Source organism: Eulemur rufifrons, chromosome 6, assembly GCF_041146395.1.
Source record: "Eulemur rufifrons isolate Redbay chromosome 6, OSU_ERuf_1, whole genome shotgun sequence".
Lineage (NCBI taxonomy): Eukaryota > Metazoa > Chordata > Mammalia > Primates > Lemuridae > Eulemur > Eulemur rufifrons.
Window position 1 is genome coordinate 45677980 of NC_090988.1, and position 18420 is coordinate 45696399.

The following is an 18420-nucleotide window of genomic DNA, read 5'->3' on the forward strand; positions in this document are numbered from 1 at the left end:
TTTATGCATGATGATGGATATTTGTTTTACTATTGCAAACAGTGCTTTGTGGAATATCTTTCATACTTCCTCATAGGAGTATATTTGTGGGATAAATTCCCAGGTACAATCTAGAACTCAATAAACAATTTGCTGAACACTTTTAATGATAATATAACCTAACACAGGGCCTACCATATACATACGTCCTCAAAAAATGAATGGTATTGACTCTAAAGATCAGCAGCTAAAAGGTGAATCTGGTTGGCCACAATACCACATAAAATTCTGGTACCAATGGATAACAAGTCAGGTAATAGAACAGATATGACTTTAAGAACTGATAATTAACATAGAAAATTGAAAAAAATGAATAATGCTGATGTAGAAAAACCACATACCTCACATTTCTCCTCTAGATAAATTTAGGAGTCTGTATTTTATGTTTTCCTTGGTAAACACTTGAAAATTACCTCCCACTCCCCAGCAGTTTACATCTATTTTACTCCTTAAATGGTAACAATCTCTTAATAAACTGAAGCTGGAATAGCTTTTTAAATTTGTGTGTATATACATTATATATATATATATATATATATACACACACACACACATATACACACACACATAAATTTACTTCACCACCTCCTTTCAAAAATAATCTGAGGCATTTTATAATAAAGACACATACCATATGTTAATTTACTAAAAATAGAAATGAAATTTAGATCAATTAAAAGGAGGGAAAAACTTATAAGACTAAATATAGTGGCTATCGCTGAGCATTATATTTGGCTTGGAGTTCCTTGCAAGAAAAAGGGTAAATAGTCACAAGTGGAGTTCTCATTATTAGAATATAATTAAGCATATCAGTTTTAATGGGAGACTGTTTTTAATCCCCTCCCCAGCATTGAGTTCTAAACAAGATATTTTATGGGACCTTATGTAGAAGATACAATAGGTATCTAGTAGCTTCAATATCAACTTTAAAGAACAAATGCTAACTAGATAATCTTTATAGTTGCTCATCAGCTATCTTTCCAACCTCAGGTTTCCACAGTATCTTTTTATTCAATTTTTCTATCATCAGTGCCAAGTACACAGAAAACACCTGCTGTTTATTGTATGAATTCTTGAATTCAAAGAGATGTTTCCAATCTCTATTTAACATTTAATAACAAAAGAGACAGAATGGGGTAATAGAAACAACTCTGGATTAAGGGTAAGTATGCTTCACTTACTAACCCCAACATTATGCTATATGAATGTGGCCTTTGTCAAGACTTTTATTATCCATGGGTTTTTTTCCGTTGCCTATGAGATTTAGAAAAGTGATTTTAACACCAGCCACACATTAGAATCACCTCGAGAGTTTTTAAAAACTATTGATATGTGAGATCTATCCCTACACATTCTGAAATACCTGGTTTGGAATAGGTAGGACCCAGGCACCACTGTGTTTTAAAAAGGTCCCTAAGTGATTTAAAAGAGCAGCCTGTGGATGAGAACCACTGGTTTAGATGATTTTCAAGGTCCCTTCTAGTTCTAAAATGCTAAGAACTGATGATGTTCAATATTGAGAAATTTAATGACTGTTTCAATAGGCTAACAAGGAACTTGCAACTTTGGGGTGGGTTTTTAAAAATCATCTAAAAAGAGTAAAATTCCTGGGATGTTTATTAATTATTATAACTCATCAAAGGTCATACATTGTGTTATATTCACAAATGATTCAGCCATAAAAGATGAACAAATGGCTCGGGAAACAATCTCAGCCCAGATTTCATTGTCCTGAGGGGCATGAGGGGCAGAAGATAAAGCCCAAATGCTTTTTTGGCATCTGTTTAAATAATTATATGGTTTTTGTTCTTGGTTCTGTTAATGTGATGTATCATGTTTATTGATTTGCACATGTTGTATCTTTGGGATGAATGCCACTTGGTCCTTGGTAAATGATCTTTTTAATGTGTTATTGAATTTGATTTGCTAATATTTTTTTGAGAATTTTTGCATCTATGTTCATCACTGATATTGGCTTGAAGTTTTCTTTTTTCATTGTGTCTTTGGTTTTGGTATCAGGGCAATGCTGATCTCATAAAATGAGTTTAGAAGTATTCCCAGTGGCTGAAGCAATATTGCTTTTACAAGACAGTAGAAGATTGAGCTGCCAGAATATTGTTGACTCTCATATTCATTCAAGTGACTCTCACAAGAGAAGTTCAGGGTTTTGGGCTATCCAAGGTCACCACTGACCCTTGGGATTGACTTGCATATGTAGGCCTGTACACTGCCTCTCACTGGTCTGTGAGGGTAGTGGCAGCTGTTATTTACCCTGTATGCCTCCTGTCACTGACACCAGGGAGGTCACCCTCACCCCTCTGCAGGTTCTATACCTTGTGTCAAACCATATCTGTCTCCTTTGAGGCCTTTTATGACTGTTGGTCCACAATTCAAACAGGCACTTCCAATCAATGTCCTCTCTTGTTTCTAACTGATAGCGACATTGTGCTCTTCAGATTTGGGTTTAAATCGTGCTGATGGAGGAATGGACATTCCTTACACAAGTGAAACCACTCTTCTTGCTCCACCCATGGGCCCCTTGTGTATCCTTTTTGGGTTTGGCCAACATTGAAAGAGATCACAGTCTAGGAATGTAGAAATTGCAGCCAAAAAAATTCAAGAAAGGACATGGTTGGAATGTGTGTTCAATGTTTATACTACAAAAGTTCAAATGGTAAATATAATATGACCAGAAAATGAATTATTATTCACATTTTCCTGCATACCCTGGATATGGTTTACTTTTTGGTAATCATCAGTGAAGCATAGTAACAACCTTTGAGTCACTGGAAGACACTGTGTATTCACAGTGTCACAATGGACACAGCATCATGAATAGTGATGTAACCAGCGTCAAATAAATGGTAGGGAATTGCAGAGGCAAGATCTATACAGTTCACCACAAACAGGTTCTGAAGAGTCCTGACACTCTGAATACTAACAGCATTGCTACTAATTTATCACAGTGGGAGATATGAAATTAGCCAAAATGGCACATTTGAAAAAAGAGCAGAGACTATTTCCTTATCCTGAAGAATCTTTGCATGCACTGATTGGACTATAAACATGCACTTGCTTCTCTACTCATTATTCTAAACTTTCATTGATAACCCACTCTTATATGGGACCATGAATCTCGCTCTGTTGCCCGGGCTAGAGTGCCGTGGTGTCAGCCTAGCACAGCAACCTCAAACTCCTGGGCTTAAGCAATCCTTCTGCCTCAGCCTCCCAAGTAGCTGGGACTACAGGCATGCGCCACCATACCCGGCTAATTTTTCTATATATATGTTTTTAGCTGTCCATATAATTTATTTCTATTTTTAGTAGAGACTGGGTCTTGCTTTTTATCAGGCTGGTCTCAAACTCCTGAGCTCAAGCAATCCTTCCGCCTCAGCCTCCCAGAGTGCTAGGATTACAGGTGTGAGCCACTGCGCCCAGCCTGTAATACATTTTTAAATAAAATTGTTTCTATAGACATGAGCCCTGCAAAAAAATATTTGCCCTGAAGGCAGCCCTGATCAAAGAAGAACAGAATCTAGAAGAAACCAGAAACCATGAGGGTAGTATCTTAGAAATGGAGAAAGTGCAAAGAGAGCAAATAAAATAATAATAAACCCATTGGATTTGAGGGTAGAAAACCACTGACACTATAGCCACTGGAGGTGGGGGAGAGAGAACAGATTGCAGGAGGTTGAATAGTAAATGGTGTGAAAATTGACAATGACTGTATTTTAAAGGAGCCTGGCTACAAACGAGTATTATATGGAGTATAAAAAATAATAGGTGCAATTGGCTACAAATCCTCAAAAAATTAAAAGTTCTTGAGTCTGTAGTGATAGAGGGAAAAAGAAACTCATCCACCATCTCTGGTAGGTGACTATAATACTCTTTACACTTTTTTTTTGAAACAGAGTCTCACTTGGTTACCCCGGGTAAACTGCAGTGGTGTCATCCTAGCTCAATGCAACCTCTAACTCCTGGGCTCAAGTGATCCTCCCGCCTCAGCCTCCTGAGTAGCTGGGACTACAGGCTTGCACCACGACACTTTGCTAATTTTTCTTGTTTTAGTAGAGATGGGGTTTCACTCTTGCTCAGGCTGGTCTCGAACTCCTGAGCTCAAGCATGACTCTTTACTATTAAAGAGGAAACACAAGTATCTTTACAGTGGAGATCTGGTGGGCAACATCTTAACTAGGCAATCTAACTTAGCACCACTAATAGTGGAACATCTTGATAGTGTCTTCTAATGTGATACAATATGAAATACATAAGCCATGAAATAGCCCTGCCATAAACCTGAATCTAATCAAGTCTTTTAGACCTAATTTACAGGAAATACTGGGGCATAGAAGGACAAGATACCAATACTCTAAAGAAGCAAACATGCAAATGTAGAATGTGGGACATTCTACAAAACAGTGGTTTGATTTTTTTCATGAAGTTATTACGTAAAATAAGAGGTGAGGTGCTGGAAAAAGAGACAACCAAACACTGTGAATAAATGTCAATAAAATCTTGATTAAATAACATCAACAATTATAATTTGGGGACAATGACAAAAATTTGATTATGGGCTGAATATTAGATATTGGAGAATTACTGTTATTTTTCCTTGGTATGATAACGATATTTTGGCCATGTAGAAAGAAATCTTTCTTTTAATGAAACATGTTGAAGTATTTAGGGGTGAAATGTCCTGTCTACAGCTTACTTTTAAATGGTTTAGCAAAAACAGAACTCTGTATCTATGTAGACACACAGAAAGCAAATACATACACAAAAGGCAAAATGTTAAAAATGACTGACTCTAGATGGTATGTACGGATGTTATATCACTGTATTATTCTTTCACCTTTTCTGTTTGCGATTTTTCAAAATAAAAAATCAGTATGGGGGAGAGACCCAGTAGAACAACAAGGTAAAAATACAGGAGGGAATATTTGGTACAAGATCAACAGCCACATAAGCACTATGATGTGCATTGTGTTCTGAGACTAGAAGACAGAGGTGCGGTGAGTACAGATACAAACATGTGGGTAGGTATAGGTGCAGGTAGTTGAGGGAATCAGGTGATCTCAATATTCCCTAAGGAGACACAGAGAGTAGCAGATTGGTGGCATGAAGAAAGTGACAATTTAGAATGGCTGCTGTGGGGAGTGGCGAAGGCAGCTGACCAGGGATATGTATGTAAAAGATTTCACAGGGTGCAGCTGAGGTGCTGCTAAGACTCGAGTGTCTGGAAATTGGTCATTTGTGCTCCAATTGTACTCTAAGCTTATTTCCTATAATAGAATCTCCTACCAGATTCTGTCTGTTATTCTAACTGACCATGAGTTTGAGGTAAGGGGATTGACTTTCATCTTTGAGTTTCCAGTACCAAGCACAGTGATTAGCATGTAGTAAATATCCAATGGACACTTATTAAATAAAATAGTGGGTTTCACACATAACTTCCAAATATTAAGTTTTTATTGACCTTTCCTTTTACCCCTAGCTTACTGATGGGTTAACTGCTTCTCTTCCATGCTCCCATAGCAACATAAATGTTTGTCATATCCATTACAAATCTGTACATTGCATTTTCTGCATTGTATTGAAATTATATGTATATACATCTGACTTATCCAGCAGACTAAAATATTTTGACATCAGTGATCTTGTAGCTTTGTATCACAAACCCAGCACAGTACTTGGCCTACAATAAAGCAGGAGTTTTCTGGTCTGAGCTGAACCCTTAAGAAAGACTTTATGTTTTGGTTTGAAAGGCTTTATTTCTGGTTGTGCATGTGATTTTAACAAATACATTTAAAAAGCAATATTAATATTATTAAAGTACAATCAACAGTATAAGATAAAGTGTCAAAATATCTGAATCATAGTATTCTGGAGAAAACAATGGCCTTACAACATTATTTAAAAGGCCCAACAGCACCCAGTACAATCCCCCTTTCTATTTGCTTCTCTCCAAGTGTTCAAAATTTAAAGCATGCTTTCCACACCACTGGAGGCAAAGTTTCCAAACGGATTTAAAAGTTCAGGAATTGGGTTTAGGCAACTTTTTGTGAAAACAATTCTGGTGACCAAGCATCGTTAGTTTCAGACACTGAAGGTGGGCAATTTTCTGAAAATAGAAGGCAACGTTTGACTTCTGAACAAGAAGAAAGTCCAAGAACAGGGTGTAACTGAGGTGCTTCTAGGACGTGAGTGCCTGGACATTTGGAAATCCAGCCTGAACTTTTACAGTTATATTTAGGAGTTTTCTGTTTTGTAACAGTTTCTGTAAGCATATTGTTTAACTCCTTTTTAAAACATTTATCAGTTCTTTGTCTGACATGTTTCAGTTTCTTTCTTGGTAACTCTTTTTCATCAGGGGAAATATGGGCAGCAAGGTATTTCCTTATACCCATGACTTGGAATCCAAGCACATCTGAAAGAAACACTTTTTGTGTGGTAGGAGGGATCCATTCATCAATGCTACTTTCAAGGCACTCAGCAACAGGATCGTGGTTCAAAACCTCTGGTGGTGTAACACCAGATATAATAGAGCTTCTGGATTTCTGCCTGGGTGTTTTTATATTTTGGGGGCAGCTTGGGATGGCTTGCTGTTTGCCATTTTCCAGGGAAATTCTTGTTTTTTCATAGTTAACATCAAAATCTGAATATAAGGGAGGTAATTTTTTGAAAGCTCCATTTATCCCAAGAATTCTTGTTTGGTGGAACCTTGTAATTGGAGTGGACTGTGAACATGGAACAAAGTCTTGGCTATCTTCAAAATTATCTGAATCTGACTGAAAATGAGGTGGAGGAGAGCATGTTCTTGGATGCCTAGAGGCAGATATGCTTTGCAAGGATAATTTTTGTGAAGGCAGGATGGAGTTTTCAGAAATGGATCTCAGTGAAAAATCAGACTCTGAAGGATGACTTTCTGCCAAAGACATTCCCCACTGTGACAAAATATCCTGCGATTTTTTGGCAATTTCTGTTGCACTGTCCATTTCTTTAGCAATATCATCAAAGAGATCAGCAGAAGCATCGTAACTACCTTCATAACAAGAAGAGTAACTCTGTGTTAACTTATTACTGATATGTCCATGAGACTTTTCTTTCAGTGTATTTGTACTTGTGTTTGAACTACTGCAAAGAGTTTCTAAAGGATATGTAAGTTTCTTGCAAACTGTAAAACTGTCACCTTGGTTCTTTGGCCACCTATAGTATTGTTTATTTTCTAATTTACAAAGATCAAAAACATCATTATACTTCCTAGAACACAAAGTTGTCAACTTTTCATTCATTTCTGAAAGTGAGTTTTCTTCCCACCCATTAAAACACTTGATATTGAGACAAGGATGGTCACTCTCTGAAGTACCGGGTGTAAGTGGAATGTCATCCCTATGTGGTAGAATTCTTACAGTCTTAAGAGTAACTGTTTCTAAATCATTTGAAGATGAAAACAGAGCTGACAGACAAGTGTTTGGTAGAAAATATTCCAAATTATCTCTTCTATTACTACTTATAGACACAGCCTCTGCTGTGTTATCTGATCGTGACTTCTTTTGAACACTAGGACTTGGATTTGCTTCACATTTAAAAAAGAAGTTATCTTTGCCAGAGTTTGCTTTGACTGTTGCTTGTGATGATCTCAAAGCTACAGGTGGTGTATGCAGTGCTCCAGTAGTTCTCTGTGGAGTCACACTTAACCCGCTGTGGTGTGCATGCAATTTATTGATGTCATTACCTACATGATGTTTCGTACTACTGGCATCTGTCTGAGTTACAGCAATCTCACTTTCAATCACTGCCAGAAACTTGTCAAGGCTTTCAGAGAATGGCAGATCATCCCAAATTTCAGGGTCACAATCCTGGGAACTTCCAGCTGTCTCTTCAAGTCTGCGTGATGAAGGAGGACAACACGCAGATCTCTCCCGAAGGCTACTCGGGGTATCTACATCATGATGCTGGTAACATGGTAGCTCACCCTGGGAATACCTATTTTTAATTTCCATTGCACTGTAGGAGGATTTTGTATTACTTGACTCAAGGGAATCTCGAATTTTCAAAGGGAATAAATTAGAGTCAGTAAATCCAATTTCACGATGACTGCTGTGAACTGCACTCAGCTGATTAGTTTGTAAGCCAAGTTCTTCACCCAACTTTTCTGAGGTGCTTTTTCTATCCATATATGAAACAAGGCTCCATGAACCCTGAATGGGATCATGGCAGCTGTTGGAAACAGTGGCCTCTGCATTGGAGATACGTGTTCTGTTCTGGTGAAGAATACCAAGGACCTTGCTTTGCTCTGCAGCTGAAAAATCATCATTTTCTGTAAGTTGTGAAATAATGGAAGTAAGTTCAATTGATGGCTGCCAGAATCTTGAAAAATTATCTCTTCTGCAGAACTCAAAAAAATATGAAGTGCCATCAGAGACACATATGCTGCTGAGATCACTGTTTGAGTGATCTAAAGCCAGCAAGTGGCTACTAGGTACCCGGGAGCCACAGTGAAGTTTCCTGAAATTAGAAGTCAGCAAAAGCCGATGAAAGTAGTGAATGACAGTAAAGCCTGCAAGACCTGGGTCTGGTAGAACAATCTGGCAAGCAACTAGTGTTTTGACTTCTCTTTTGTGGTCAGGGCATGCATGTAAGAAGTAACTGAAATTCGAACCTTTTCCATGTTGGCTTTCAAAATTCTGTAAAAGAAGTGAATAAACTGAGAATAAAATTTTCTTCCTTTGACTCAAATATGAAACAAGGATTTAAAAAGTTAAAGCAGATACAGCCATTAACCTCCATCCCCCCCATTTTAATTCCTTTAGTGTTATAGACAGAGTAGCATACATAAAAGAACATAAACCTTGGAGTAAAAAGCTTATCTTCAAATCCTGATTCCAGCATTTACTAGTAGTCTTGGGACTTTGGACAAATTATTTAACCTATTTGAGCCTTAGTTTTCTCATTTATAAAATAAGGATAATAATGCAGGATTATTGTTAGCAATAATGTGCAAAACTGCACTGTGCTTAGCAAATAGTTTCTCAATAAAAGGTAGCTATTATTGTATTTCTCATTAGCTTCCATAAACTTTGCGTGTTTAACATATTAACTGCCATGTGAGTTGCATTTAACTCAGGCTAGTTTTTTTTTTTTCCCTCCGACCGAGTCTCACTCTGTTGCCCAGGCTAGAGTGCCGTGGTGTCAGCCTAGCTCACAGCAACCTCAAACTCCTGGGCTCAAGAGATCCTCCTGCCTCAGCCTCCCGAGTAGCTGGGACTACAGGCATGTGCCACCATGCCCGGCTAATTTTTTCTATATATTTTTAGTTGTCCAGCTAATTTCTTTCTATTTTTAGTAGAGACGGGGTCTCACTCTTGCTCAGGCTGGTGTCCAACTCCTGAGCTCAAATGATCCTCCTGCGTTGGCCTCCCAGAGTGCTAGGATTACAGGCGTGAGCCACTGGGCCCAGCCTAACTTGGGCTAGTTTTGAGCCCAGGGCCTCGTGAAGCAAAACCCTGCAGTTGGTTTGTGAAAATCTCGTTGATGTTCTTATTGTTACAATTAATACTGACAATTTACTTCTAAAACTGTGGATTGCATTGGATAGAACTCAAGCACAGAAAACAACAAAAGATAACAAATTAGAAAGGATCATTTTGTTTTAATAAAACACTGTGGCCCCAGAGAAAATTTTTTTTCTAGCGTGGAGTCAATGTGTTAACAAAATATCCTCACTTGTGAAAAAAAGAAAGAGACTAGGTTTCACCTTCCCTTTGGGTTTTTCTCACTGTTCAGTTGTGGAGTGAGCTATTTCCCTTTTTAAAACTTTAAGTCCAATGTGGACGAAATTTCTATTTGTTCCCTTTAGCATAGATGAGACAGAAAATTGCTACACCTTCAGAGTCAGTACATTCTTTTAACTACTTCTGTAGTCACCTTTATAATCATGTAAGATTATCCTTCGTAATCTATTCTTAGCATTCTACCAATACACAGATATTTTGTCTTCAATATTCGTTCCTTCCTTTTTCTTTTACAGATAACATAATTAAAAAGCTAAAGAGTTCATGAAAGCTTCATTACAGAATTTGAACAATATCTAGAAGGTGAAATAAGAAATATCAAAATCAAATATCTAACACTTCTGAATTTATAATAAATTTATATTTTTTAAGCTATGAAAGCATTTGAACTGAGCTCTTCTGACTTTTGAAAGGGGAAGTTGCCACACATAGTGTTTTAACAAATCATCTACAGGCTATTTTTATACAGGTTGAAAGTGCTTCTATGTCTTCACATTTTTATAACTCCTAAAAACTACTTAGAAAATTCAAATAATTTCATTACAGTGGAAATGTTAACAGAATACTAAAAAGAAAGCTAATCCCAATTACCGTCACTCCAAAAATAAAGGTTTGTCCAACAAAGCAAGTTTCAACTGCTTTCCTTAACAAGTTCTGAGCTGTATCATTGTCCAGTGTTTCTGGAATTTTATTAGGATCCTGAAGGTACCTTGATTAGAAAGAACATAAAAGATGTTAAGAGATAAACTTTAAAATTTTAACTTGTCATAAAGTCAGAAGACGTAATTAGTTTGAAAATATAGCATGAACTTTTTGAGTTATATATAGAGAAAAAAAGGGGTTTTTAGAATTAGGCATTTTGTTCCTTCTAGTTTCCTATAGTATAGAAAGATAAAAAACCCCAACTGATTAAGTATGAATAAAGTAGAGGCCTGCCTAATCATCACAACCAGCAATTATTCTAGGGAAAAATAAAAGTGGCAGTGGGAGTAGTGGTGGTATCTCTAGCCTGTCACCTTACAGGGAAATCTTTCCTTGTCTCTGGCAGTCTTGGCTGTGGTTCCTTTATTGTCCCTTTCTCAAATCAGTTTGCCCTCAACTACAAGGACAAGGACATAGATTTTTTTTCTGCCAAGTGATTAGGGGAGGAGGACAGAAAATGGAGGAGGAGAAAAAGCTTTAATTGCTTATGTATATATATCCTTACATTCTCAGGGCAATGTCTTAATAGGTCAAACTATGTAGATGATGTTGTAATACAAGTGAAAAAAATAAAATTGCAGCTTCTGATATGCACATATTCTCTCAGATAGCTTCTCCTGCCTCAGGGGAACTTAACCAGTAGAATGCTAACCTTTGGATATCCCTTCAGTTTGAAATGATTTTACTTTTTTAGTCTATATTTCTCTAACTTAGAGTTTTATAATTTAATATCCTAATTAAAGCTTAGCTGCCTGAATAAAAGAAGACTGGTTTAACATCATCAAAATATGTATTCAGGAGATAAATATCTTTCTCACTTCGTTATATTTTAAAGGAACTGATGATCCGAGGTTGTATGGTCATCTTTTTACTAAATGCGTATTTCCTTAAAAATACATATCTTCAAATTCTATTTGCATTCTAAAGGAGCAGTCAGGAAAAAGAATGCTTTAAATAATCTTACTTGTGCAAATCAGTGGCAGTCAGACCAAAAAATGTATCTAAGCAGCTTCCAAATACAGTAATGACAAACAATTTGTTTGATTCTGCAACTTTTAAGGAAAGTTTGTATCTATAACTGGCATTTTCAGCTTCCCCAGTAGAGCCACATTTTGGACAATCAGACCTAGAAAAGTAGGGGAAAAGAGTAGAGATGTTCATTCAATTTTTTTTTCATATGATAAAAAAACAAATCCAGAAAAGTAAAAAGTCAAATATTTTTGTGTAGAAATACTTCTATAAAACATATTCTTCTTAAACAATTACAGATTAACTTTTTTTGAATTTCTCTATTCAAAACAGTTGGCTTTACTGATTTAAATTAAGTAGCATCAAATTGATAGAAAACCAAAGAAAAACACTGTGTATATGAGAGTATTGAAATCTTTAATAAATGTTTATATATATAGCACTTAGCTAATTGCATTTCTCTCACCATTATAAAAAGAACTTTACCTTCTTTAATTTAATTCATTGAAATATGCTGAGAGTTTATCAGATTATAAAAATTAATATGAAAACCATGCAATTTAACTTGTTTTGAAGACAATACCTCATTGTGGCCAAAGGCTTTCTAGTCAAAAAGTACACATCAGTGCAACACTATTGACATATACTTGCTGTCTTATAGTTACTAAATTCTTAAAACTTTTGTTCCTTGTCTGTAAAATCTAGGGTTGAAGAAGAATAAAATGAGAAAAAAATAAAGGGTCTAGTGCAAATATTGCCAAATTAATAAGTGCTAGTTTGTTTCTCTCTCATAATTATATTAAATATTGTGATGATTATTGTCACTTCTACTTAGTGTTTCCCCTCCTGTCTACTTTGCAATGTTTTATAATCCTGATTTCCTTCCATCTTTCATGTTTTTAATGTAGCAAACTGACCCCTTAAAACATCTTATGGTAATAGGCTAATATTAGAACTTTGTTTTTTCTTCACATTGCTAATGATCTGTCTTAAAAAAACAGTGGCCAAATGCAAATAGAAAGTAATGTTAAAGATAGTAGTATAAATTTGATTGTTGCCAGATAGCCACTAGGGGGAGTCTAAAATCCATAGCTCTCAGTGACTTTTTTCAACAAAGGTTAACCCTCCATATGAGATGTTACTGATTCACCATCATTAGATTTGTGCTAATTATTTTTTTGCCACACCGAGGATGGATTTGTACCAACACATTCCTATGATATTACCCAAATTTGCTGGAATCTGTGCTATAGTCTGGCCATTGAATAAACTGACTCTCTGGGGTGTAAAACCTCATTAGTACCAAGCTCTAGTGAAATGAGCTAAGTGTTTTAAATATATATATATTAGAATATCTTTATAGGTTATACATTAATAATGCATTCAGGTCTAATGTAAAATTCCTAGCAAATCTTAGAATAAAATATGCATCAGTTTTTTATTATTTACAAATGTTTTCAACATACTTCTTTTATTCTGAGAGGTTAACAAGGTATTTACCTCATTTACAAATAGGGAAATTGGTCTGAATTTTTGCCCAAGGTAACAAAGTTAGTGAATTTAGGACCCAAATGCAAGACTGGACTCCTGGCTTGAAGTTCTTACTTGTATGATGTCACATGATAACTATGAGAACAATATGGTTGGTTAATAATGAATTACCTTACAAATATTAATAGAGTATCAATGTTGGCCTAACAAAAACTACGCCTATTAGTGTTAATGCATTTACACAGTAGATTATATATAGTTTTATAACATGCATACGTATATTTATTTATATAGTTTCCTTTAGTCCTTTTGGCAATACAGCTGGATTGAAATAAATGTTAGTATGGTGTAATACAAAGATTAGAGCTCCTCGAATTTTAATGTACATAGAAATTATCTGGGAATCTTGTCAAAATGAAGATTCTCATTAAATCTGGGTCAAAGCCCAAGATTCTGCAGTTCTAATAAACTTCCATGTGATGCTGATGCAGATGTTCTTTAGGCTACACTTTGAGAAGCAAGGGTATAGACAATATATTCAAATCACAGTCCCTTGATTTAACTTCCAGAGGTACCCCTATTTCTAAAATGTCACTTGTTATGGAAGAGCAATTTTCAAACTTTTTGGTCTTAGGATCCTTCATACTTTTAAAAAAATTATTGAGAACACCAAAGAGCTTTTGTTTATATAACAATAGCTGTATTTCGTTTTTTATTTAAAAATATTTACTTGATAAAGATGGAATATATTCAAGCTATACAACATGATGATTTTAAATACATATACATTGTGTAATGATTACCACAATCAAATTAATTAACACATCCATTACCATCCATGCTGAACATTAGATCTGTAGAACTTGTTCATCTTATATCTATCTATATTTCTTTTTTTTTTTCCTTGAGGCAGGGTCTCGCTCTGTTGCCCTGGTGAGAGTGCAGTGGCATAATCATAGCTCACTGTAACCTCAAACTCCTGGGCTCAACCAATCCTCCTGCCTCAGCCTCCCGAGTAGCTGGGACTATAGGAACGTGCCACCACGCCTGGCTAATTTTTCTATTTTTTGTAGAGATGGGGGTCTTGCTCTTGCTCAGGTTGGTCTCCAACTCCTGACCTCAAGTGACCTTCCCACCTCAGCCTCCCAGAGTGCTAGGATTACAGGTCTGAGCCACCACACCCAGCCCAGTGTTTATATTTCTAACTGAAATGAGAAATTAAATGAAAGTGAGAAAACTGAGAAATCTAAAAAATATTAATTCATTAAAAATAATAGAACCATTACATGGTTAACATAAAGAATGTATTTTTATGAAAAATAATTATGTGTTCTAAAATAACATCTGCTTTTCTGCTCAGTCTCTTGTGATACCACGTCATGTAGCCTCTGGGAAACTCCACAATGTACCCATGAGAGAATGAGAGAAAAAAGGCAAATAATGCCTTAGAATTATTTTGAAAATAGGTTTGAGCTCAAGGAGTCTCTGAAACAATCTATCTGAAATAACAGTTGTAATTTGGTACCTTTTTGTTTGATCCCAGTTCAAACACTAAGTTTCATTTGTTTATTTTTCTGGTGTACTTGTATTTAGCCCAAAAGTAGAAGAACTGATAAGATCAGTGATCCTTAGTATATTCTTGGTCTTAAAACCCTTTGAAAATTTGTTGAAAGCAATGGACTCACTTTCTCCACCAGAAAAATGTGCACAGAACATAGCACACAATATTTTACGTATTTTGGGGACTGGAGGATTCATAGACACCTATGACTTATCCACAGATTCCAGGTTAAGAATATCCAGACTAGATGATTATATAATGTCTTTTCTAAATTTATAAACCCAGACTAAATTGAATGTGTACAAAGTAATAAACAAACATTAAAAAAAGAGTATCTCTAAGGCTTCCACATACCATTTTTCCCACAAAAGAAAACTATGATCTGCATGTGTGAAATTCAGTTTTACTTGCTTAAGTAAATGATACAACCTTTTTGGGTGGTTGGGATGGGGGGAAAGGATAGGTAGTCTCTGAGCTATGATTCACATTTTAAGATAGGAAAGCATATTATTAGCGTTGGAGATAGGAGATAAATTTCTACACTAAAAGGATTATGGGTCCCATTAAGTCACCTAGAAGGGCAATTTGCATTTGTTTGTGCTGGGGGGATAGTTTATCTAGATAAATAAATTCCCTTGCTCATAATTTTTGAGAGAGTACACATATACATACAGTAGTATGTGTGTGTGTGTGTTTGTCTGTGTGTGTGTGTAGTTAGATCCTTCATATCAAGGACAAAACTTACTCTATACACCTGTGTTTTTAAATATTTGTATGTCTTGTTGAAACTAAGATAGGGGCCTTGGAGGCCTACTTACTACTCAGCACTGTCCACTATGTCGGCTCTAATCCCATCTCCCTCCAGAAGCGCTTCCATGGAGCCCTAAGGCTCTGCAAAATATGTATAGTTTAAAAACCACCATTGCTCTAATCTTGGAAGTTAAAAAAAAGTTAATTTCATAAAACACAAAATACCTACTATGACCGTAGTCAATAAGGATTTGGGGTTCAAAGAAAATCTTTAGGGAGTGGTCTCTTTGTTTTTCATTATCTCTAAGATCTTCTGCAAAGGCTACAGTGTGGAACTTCGTCATGAATTTGCTGTGCTAAGGCAGTGGGGAAATGAACATGAGAAATTTCTGTTTCCTTTGTTGGCTTACAACTGGTTCCAAGTAAGAAAAAAGGAAAGCAGAAACAGCAGTAGAAAAAATAAGCTACAGAAATTATGGGAATTTTTTTTTTTTTTTTAGTATTGTCAATGTAATATATGCAGAGAACAGGTTATATTTCCAGGAACTATGTTTCCACAGGCAAATATCATGTGCTGTGGGTTTTATGTGCCTCAATGGTCCAGTCAGAGCTCCTTTCCCATGACATTTTAAGCTCTGGGAAAGACAGGGGAAAGTGTCATTCTGAATACAAATTCCACTGCTAATTTGGAGGTAATATGGTGATTATGAATGTAGACAGCAGTCAGATTATTTAGGCTTGAATATGTTTCTGCCCCTAACTAGCTGACTGTGTGATTTGGGGCAAGTTACTTAATTTTTCTAAGTTTCAGCTATCTCCTTTAAAGGTTGACATTAAAATAGCATCTACTTCATAGGGTTATTGTATTAAAAGATAAAATGCCTATAAAGCTGCTAGCACAGTGGCTACATATAGTAAACAATCATTAATGTTATCTATTGGTATTATCAGTCTAAAGAGGTAACAATAGCATTATTGTTCAACCTAAACTTTATTTTTCTTTTTGATTATCTTTAAAAGAAATAACTTGAAAAAAATTTATGCATATATATTACTGATAATGTACCAATGTTCTAAGCATGTTATGTCGTTATGTATAGTAACTCATTTGATTTTTGTTTTTTTTTTTTTGAGACAGAGTCTTTCTCTGTTGCCCAGGCTGGAGAGTAGTGGCCTAATCATAACTCACTGCCATTTCTCGAACTCCTGGGCTCAAGCAATCCTCCTGCCTGAGCCTCCTGAGTAGCTGGGACTACAGTTGTGCACCAGCACACCCAGATAATTTTTCTTATTTTTTATAGAGATGGGGTCTCGCTATCTTGCCCAGGTTGGTCTTGAACTCTTGGGCTCAAGCAATCCTCTGCCTCCCAAAATGCTGGGATTACAGGTGTGAGCCACCAAACCTAGCCCATGATCTTTACAAAAACCCTATGAAGCAAATGATATTACTTTCCCCATTTTGAGGCTCAGATAATTAAACTAACTTGCCTAAGGCCACACAACTATAATTGGCAGGATTGGAATCTAAACCAGGCAGCCTGGTTCAGGAGAATTATGCTTTTAATGACCATAATATCCTGCAGTAGGTAAAGTATATTTATAATAGATTTATAATAATAATGGCTACCATTTTGGAAATTCTAATCCATGTCATGTATTATTTCTGTGCATTATCTCTAACTTTACAATTATCCCACTTTACAAATGAGTAATTAGACTCACAGAAGCTAAGTATCTTGCCCCCGGTCATACAGTTTGAGTGTCAGAGCCTATCTGCAACACCGTTGTCTTCTCTGAAGCTTGAAATTGTTCCATTACAGTAAGTCCTCACTTTATGTCATCAATAGGTTCTTAGACACTGTGACTTTAAGTGAAACGATGTACAGCAGGTCCTCAAATACTGTAATTTCCTTATAATGTTAATGAGAAAAAAAAACCTGGTTCCATTACATGTCATTTTGCTTAAAATTGTAGTGTCCGAGAACTTAACATTAAGTGAGGGCTTATTGTATACCACACTGCTTCTAAGAATAGATCTTGATCAAAGGCAAATAGCCCGTGAGTTTTAGTTGTTTCAAATGATAGATGGGTAAATGAACATGGGTAAACCTAAGACAACCTAGACTCTATCATACTGTCATTTAACAAACATTTGTTGAGCATTTCTATGAACTAAGCCACAGACTAGAAGCCAAGGATTTAATGAAAAATAACAAAAACAAGGTCTTTCTCAGAAAGCTTACAAATGAGTACTTGAGAGAGTGGCTTAATAAAGGAGCAGTGATAACTACTGCAAGGATCTCAGGATCTAGATGTGAATTAGAACTGCTTATTCCTGTCGGCCTCCTTATTTAACGCTAACTAGTTAACACTACTGGCACACTACTCTTTCTTACATACCACTAGGTACTTACTAGATAATCCTTATCTATTCTTGAGAAATTCTAAACCTAACTACTCATTTCTACTTTACAAAGATCAGAGGAAGATCTTAGGCTTTCAGGTATACTTGGCCTGCATCTGAGCACCATAATAAAGAATTATGATGCTCAGATTATGTGCCAAACACTTTTCTAGCTGCTGAAGGATAGAGATTACTATAACATACTTTCTGCTCTCAAGGAGTTTATTTATTTATATTAAAAAATATTCTGGGTCATGCAAAAATAAACCAACAATAAATGAAAAACTCCTATATTATTCCCAGGGCTATCCCAGAAGTGAGCTAAGGTTTTGCACCATTATTGAGACTTACTCTCTGAGAAGTTATTTTTCTTCTGTGAAGTAGGTATTCAGCAAAGACTTGGCAGTAATTTAAGACTCTTTTCTAGTAATAGAGGATAAACAGCCAATTCTGTTCTGGGATTTATAGAAGAATCAACCCCTGAGAGAATTTAATGTACTGGTATGGTGAATTTAGTCCTTACTTGTCCTTGAGCTACAGGGAATCTACAGTGTACACTTATATTTCCTCTCTAATGCTTACAGGCTTTACTTTTACCTTTTGGAGACTAGGATTACCCTAGAGAAGCACTTGCGACATGATGGATATATAAAACTTGAATTCTGGAGAGCAAGTACTGAGGCAAGAAGAAATTTTCTTCTTCTATTCAT

The 18420-nt window shown here is 36.0% G+C and overlaps 1 protein-coding gene across 1 annotated transcript; it reads right to left on the reverse strand.

The window, feature by feature from the left end:
• Nucleotides 1-5913: 5913 nt before the first annotated feature.
• On the reverse strand, nt 5914-18420 carry DDIAS (DNA damage induced apoptosis suppressor). Its single transcript, XM_069469153.1, has 4 exons — nt 18308-18420; nt 11500-11661; nt 10425-10542; nt 5914-8726 (listed from the first exon to the last, which is right to left on the reverse strand). Exons 1-4 carry the CDS (start codon nt 18418-18420, stop codon nt 6087-6089), a joined length of 3033 nt encoding a protein of 1010 aa, XP_069325254.1. The 3' UTR covers nt 5914-6086.

What these genes read in the sequence shown, in the direction of transcription:
- DDIAS (XM_069469153.1), bottom strand. Translation starts at nt 18,420, where the DNA reads ATGAATAGAAGAAGAAAATTTCTTCTTGCCTCAGTACTTGCTCTCCAG. An exon ending in GTAATCCTAGTCTCCAAAAG is followed by an intron (nt 11,662 to 18,307) that starts GTAAAAGTAAAG and finishes CTACTTTTCTAG; the next exon opens with GTCTGATTGTCCAAAATGTG. An exon ending in CCTTTATTTTTGGAGTGACG is followed by an intron (nt 8,727 to 10,424) that starts GTAATTGGGATT and finishes CTTCTTTTACAG; the next exon opens with AATTTTGAAAGCCAACATGG.